Source organism: Cryptococcus neoformans (assembly GCF_000091045.1).
Source record: "Cryptococcus neoformans var. neoformans JEC21 chromosome 9 sequence".
In the NCBI taxonomy this organism is placed as follows: domain Eukaryota; kingdom Fungi; phylum Basidiomycota; class Tremellomycetes; order Tremellales; family Cryptococcaceae; genus Cryptococcus; species Cryptococcus deneoformans.
The window spans coordinates 282,501-287,500 of NC_006694.1; the positions used below are offsets into that span (position 1 = coordinate 282,501).

General features: G+C 50.0%; 3 protein-coding genes across 3 annotated transcripts in view; all 3 read left to right on the forward strand.

Annotated features, from left to right (window-relative positions):
• The window catches only part of CNI01140 (conserved hypothetical protein), a 1,535-nt gene extending 76 nt beyond the window's left edge, over positions 1-1,459 (forward strand). Inside the window, exons 1-6 of the mRNA XM_572831.2 lie at positions 1-110; positions 178-311; positions 371-582; positions 633-727; positions 784-914; positions 962-1,459. The exon at positions 1-110 is cut by the window's left edge and continues 76 nt beyond it. Of these exons, the coding sequence (XP_572831.1) occupies positions 101-110; positions 178-311; positions 371-582; positions 633-727; positions 784-914; positions 962-1,165 (786 nt within the window). The 5' untranslated portion in view covers positions 1-100 and the 3' untranslated portion in view covers positions 1,166-1,459. The remainder of the gene's footprint in view (positions 111-177; positions 312-370; positions 583-632; positions 728-783; positions 915-961) is intronic.
• A 415-nt stretch (positions 1,460-1,874) lies between these two features.
• Positions 1,875-2,785, forward strand: CNI01150 (hypothetical protein). The gene is made up of 4 exons (XM_024657790.1): positions 1,875-2,020; positions 2,079-2,314; positions 2,368-2,431; positions 2,506-2,785. Exons 1-4 carry the CDS (start codon positions 2,002-2,004, stop codon positions 2,619-2,621), a joined length of 435 nt encoding a protein of 144 aa, XP_024513489.1. The 5' UTR covers positions 1,875-2,001; the 3' UTR covers positions 2,622-2,785.
• Positions 2,786-3,006: 221 nt separating this feature from the next.
• CNI01160 (polyadenylate-binding protein, putative) overlaps positions 3,007-5,000 on the forward strand; it is a 2,646-nt gene continuing 652 nt past the window's right edge. Inside the window, exons 1-5 of the mRNA XM_572834.2 lie at positions 3,007-3,092; positions 3,178-3,488; positions 3,546-3,854; positions 3,903-4,387; positions 4,438-5,000. The exon at positions 4,438-5,000 is cut by the window's right edge and continues 652 nt beyond it. Coding sequence (XP_572834.1) covers positions 3,268-3,488; positions 3,546-3,854; positions 3,903-4,387; positions 4,438-5,000 — 1,578 coding nt within the window. The 5' untranslated portion in view covers positions 3,007-3,092; positions 3,178-3,267. The remainder of the gene's footprint in view (positions 3,093-3,177; positions 3,489-3,545; positions 3,855-3,902; positions 4,388-4,437) is intronic.

Below are 5,000 nucleotides of genomic sequence, written 5' to 3' on the forward strand. Positions count from 1 at the left end.
GACAACATCCACCACCTTCTCACGAACATCGATTTCGCTCGTCAAGACTTTCAGTGTCAACTACAACAACACAAGAAGCTTCACAAACAACACCTGTAAAATGTCCAAAAGTGAGCCTATCTCCCCCTTGTAAAAATCGCTAGCTAAGCGCGACTGATGACTCCTGTTGCCAATCAGACAGCGAATGCTGCCCTCCTCAGTCCAACTCCAATCCCTCCAAGCCCAATGTCCCCCACCCCACCTCTGACCCCATTGGTTACAAGTACAAAGGCGAATTCCAGTCCGTGGCTAACTATGACAAGGTCTACGTGGTAAGTGAAATCTTCTCTAGCCTGGAAAATATCAGATGGACTGATGTGAGACACCGTAGACTGGACCGGATAATGCCAAGCACGCTTTGGTGGTGATTTATGACATTTTTGGCTTCTGGGACACTACCATCAAAGGCTCTGATACTCTCGTCTCCCACTTGGCCAGCACCTTCCCCACCAAGGTCCTTATGCCGGATGTTTTCAAGGGGAAGCCTTTCCCTGCCGACAAGGATGGCGATAAAGAGACTCTTCAAAAGTTCTTTGCGACTACGTAAACCTTAATATTCATTGAACAAATGGAGTATAGCTAACCATGTGTAGTGCCAAGCTGGATGACAGATTGCCGGAGGTGCTCGATTTTGCGAAAGAGCTTCAGAAGAGCTACGAAAAGGTCTCAATCTTGGGTTACTGCTGGGGTAAGTGGCAATGCAGTTGTCTTTTTGCTTGTGCCGCCTGATATGGAATACTGCAGGTGGCAAGTTGACTCTTTTGTCTCTGGCTGAGGGCACACCTTTCAACGCCGGTGCCGTTGCGCACCCTGCCATGATTGCCCCTGAAGATGGCGAGAAGCTCTCTGTCCCTCTTGGCTTCTATCCCAGCCATGTAAGTTAAATGCCTTTCTAAGTGAAATCAAGCTGACAAGGTTTCAGGATGAACCCAAGGATGTGGTTGAGAAGATTGTCAATGACTTTAAATCCAAGCCCTTCGGTGACAAGTGCGGATACCATCTCTACGACACTGTCCATCATGGTTGGGCAGCTGCACGAGCCAATTTGAATGATCCCGAGAATGTCAAGCAGTTCGATGACGTTTACAAGAGGCTTTCAGAGTGGTTCGCTTCTGTCAAAGCCTAATTTGCTCTTAGCGTACAAGAGTATATGAAAAGGAAAGAAAAGTTGAAAGAAGACAGTTGTAAAGATCATGCAGCATTCATCGTTACCAATTTCTGCTCTGCAGCCAGCGACGTCTGGTTCGAAATCTGTATGTGTAGTTTTCACGTCTGTCCCACTCGCCTGAGCGGCCTCTCCATCGTTTATATGAAGGAGACAGCGGATTCCGTCGACCACTAAGACCGTCAGCCTATTCATTCTGGTGCCCTACAACGAGGGAACTTACGGGTAATAACGGTTTCGAGCCATGGAAGCCACTTGGAATGTCAGCTTCTACTGTAAAAGCTGAAACTTACTGTCAATGAGCTGCCATCCGCAACTCCAACATGTGAGATCATGATCAGACTTCAAACGACAAAGAGGTATTCCACAAACATGGAATGTCCCGGAAGTAACACCAGCTTGTACGAAAGCTACGGCAAGTGAGAAGCATTCAAGAAAGAGAAGGGGAAGTTAACTCACAGGATCCGCATTGTGGGCAGGGCTGAGCTGGTATTGGTTGTATGTGTCTCTAACTCTTAGTTTCTCGTCGCTGTCTATGAACTTACTGAGTAGTAAACGCCTACCACCGTTAGTTCGCTGGTCTATGGAACCAGAACTCACCCATTCTCTTAGTTTACCATATGGCTTAGCCAATTTCTAGTGGCTCCAAATTGTTTGCAACTGTTCTCAAGAGATATAGGAACTTAAAGTCAATCCTTTGTCCAATCCGTGAGAAAGGAGGTGTCTGTGAGATGTTTTCTCTATAAAGGGCTCGCAAAGTAAGAAGCCCACCCGACAAGCAATCCTTAAGAACAAAAATGACTTTGGACCTTGATGGTGAGCATTGCACGGAGGCAGTTTCATAAAGGTCATATGATGACACTCGTTCTATCAGAACGACGCATTCCCAAAACGTTGCCCCACGTCTTCGACCTTGAAACTCTCGCCAAACATTTCCAGGAGAATCCTCTTCCTCCTGGGGCATGCAAGCTTATTGACTTACCGGGAGACGTTTTTTTGGATACCGAAGACGATGTTAACGTTGTCGCCGCTGCACTGTGGGTACTAGCAGTCAAATATGACAACTTGCCGAGCGAAGAAAGGCCTAATCATAGGGAAGCATCCAGAAAGGTTGGCAGTCCGTTTAAAGGCGCGAGGTATGACTGACCTGATATTGTCTCTAGTGGCTCATCAAACACCGCGGAGAGGTAGTAGAAAGGTTGGCCTCCAAAATTGAACCACCATTCCGTGAGGATCACACATATTCTTTCGTTTGATCCCATCCGCTCGACCACAGCAGCTGATGAACTCTGGATATGTAGATGCGTTCACGTTAGATCTGATATACAAGGATGTGGCCGCAATCCTCGATGAGCTATTAGCTAACACTCTGCCCAAGGATAAGAAGGAGCCTGCCACAAAGACGCAGAACAAGTGATTACTGCAACAGCAAAAAATGCACATATGTGCAAGATGGAGAGGCGCTTGTGCTTTTTTCTATATCATGTTGTAGTATTGCACGACGATGGCATCAATGCAAGTGATGTAATGATGATCCTAACTAGCCAGTACCTCTTAGAGACCACCCGGTCACCGTCTCATGCACCAATCTTGTTCCATTGGGGTTTCAGTAGCATAGTAACTCTTTTCGTTCTTCCTTCCTGGATTTTCTGGACGGTTCTGGTTGGTTGATGTGGTTGCGTCACGACGGTCAATGAACGGCAATACGTAAACAAAAATAATGCCGCGGCGATATAAACTTTGAGCAGTGTGGCTAGTCGGATGTTGACGGGCGGGGTGCACTTCTTTTGTAATCGCTCGCTAAGAAATAGATTTCTCTCTTCCTTCTTTTTTTTCTCTTATTTACCGCATTTCTATCTTCACTGAGAGAAAAGCACAGTCTGTAAAGGTGAGCGCAATAATTCCTACAAGTCCGGAGGCCTGGATGCTGCTGTTACGACCTTTTTGGAGGAAATACTGACTTTGTTCTTCAGCCCTCAAAAACACTACGTAAACGCACATTTCAGTCGATTCTTCACGTGGACGATCCCATCCAGTTAGAGAAAACAACAAAAAACAACAATATGTCTGCCGAAACCGCTACCTCCCCTGCTCCTGCTGCTGAGACCCCCGTGGCTCCTGCTCCCGCCACCCAGACCACCCCTGCCGAAGGTGCTCCTACTCCTGCCGCAGCTGCTCCCGGGGGCAACACCGTGTCCGCCTCTCTCTATGTCGGCGAGCTCGACCCCAGCGTCACTGAGGCTATGCTCTTCGAGATCTTCAACATGATCGGCCCTGTTGCTTCGTAAGTCAGGTTTTCCGCAGTCGGTTGGTCAAATAGGATTACTAACAAGCTTTGAAGCATCCGTGTTTGCCGTGACGCCGTCACTCGACGATCTCTCGGTTACGCCTACGTCAACTACCTTAACGCTGCCGACGGTGAGAGGGCCCTCGAGCACCTCAACTACTCTCTCATCAAGGGTCAATCTTGCCGAATCATGTGGTCTCAGCGTGACCCCGCTTTGAGGAAGACTGGTCAGGGAAACATTTTCATCAAGAACCTCGACCAGAGCATTGACAACAAGGCTCTCCACGACACCTTTGCTGCTTTCGGTGACATTCTTTCTTGCAAGGTCGGTACCGATGAGAATGGCAAGAGCCGAGGCTTCGCGTGAGTGTAGCCATATCTCCGCAATAGCTGTTGCTGACTGTCGTCCAGCTTCGTCCACTACTCTACTGGTGAGGCCGCCGACGCTGCCATTAAGGCCGTCAACGGTATGCTTTTGAACGACAAGAAGGTTTACGTTGGTCACCACGTCGGCAAGAAGGAGCGTCTCTCCAAGGTCGAGGAGTTGCGTGCCCAGTTTACCAACGTCTACATCAAGAACGTTGACCTCGAGGTCACTGACGCTGAATTCGAGGACTTGGTCAAGCCCTTCGGTCCCACCATCTCTGTTGCCCTTTCCAGGGACGAGAAGGGTGTCTCCAAGGGTTTCGGTTTCGTTAACTACGAGAACCACGAGTCCGCCAGGAAGGCTGTTGACGAGCTCAACGAGAAGGAGGTTAATGGCAAGAAGCTCTACGCCGGTCGGGCTCAGACCAAGTCTGAGCGTGAAGCTGAGCTCAAGAAGAGCCACGAGGAGAAGAGGCTCGAGAACGAGGCCAAGAGCGCCGGTGTTAACCTTTACGTCAAGAACCTTGATGGTGAGTCAAACCCGTTTATTGTAAATTATGTTGGCTTATTTTCTGTACAGATGAGTGGGATGACGACCGTCTCCGTGCCGAGTTCGAGGCTTTCGGCACCATCACCTCTTCCAAGGTTATGAGGGACGACAGTGGTGTCTCAAGGGGCTTTGGTTTCGTCTGCTACTCTTCTCCCGACGAGGCCACCAAGGCTGTCTCTGAGATGAACGGCAAGATGATCGGCACTAAGCCCCTCTACGTCGCTCTTGCTCAGCGAAAGGATGTTCGTCGACAGGCTCTCGAGTCTCAGATCGCCCAGCGAGCTCAGCAAAGAATGCAGTACGGTGCTGGTTTCCCCGGCATGCAGGGTTACATGGGCCAGCCTATGTACGGCTACCCCCCCATGCCCGGATACGGTCAGCCCATGCCTGGTATGCCCCCTGTCCGTGGCCCTATGATGGGCTACCCCGGTGCTCCCCAGAACATGATGCAGTCTCGACCCCGATTCAACCCCAACGGCCAGCCCTTGCCCGGTGGTGTTCCCGCCTACGGCATGCCTCCTCAGGTTCCTTACCCCGGTGCTCCCGGTTACCCCGTCCGACCCGGTGGTGCTCGAATCCCTGCTGCCCCCAAC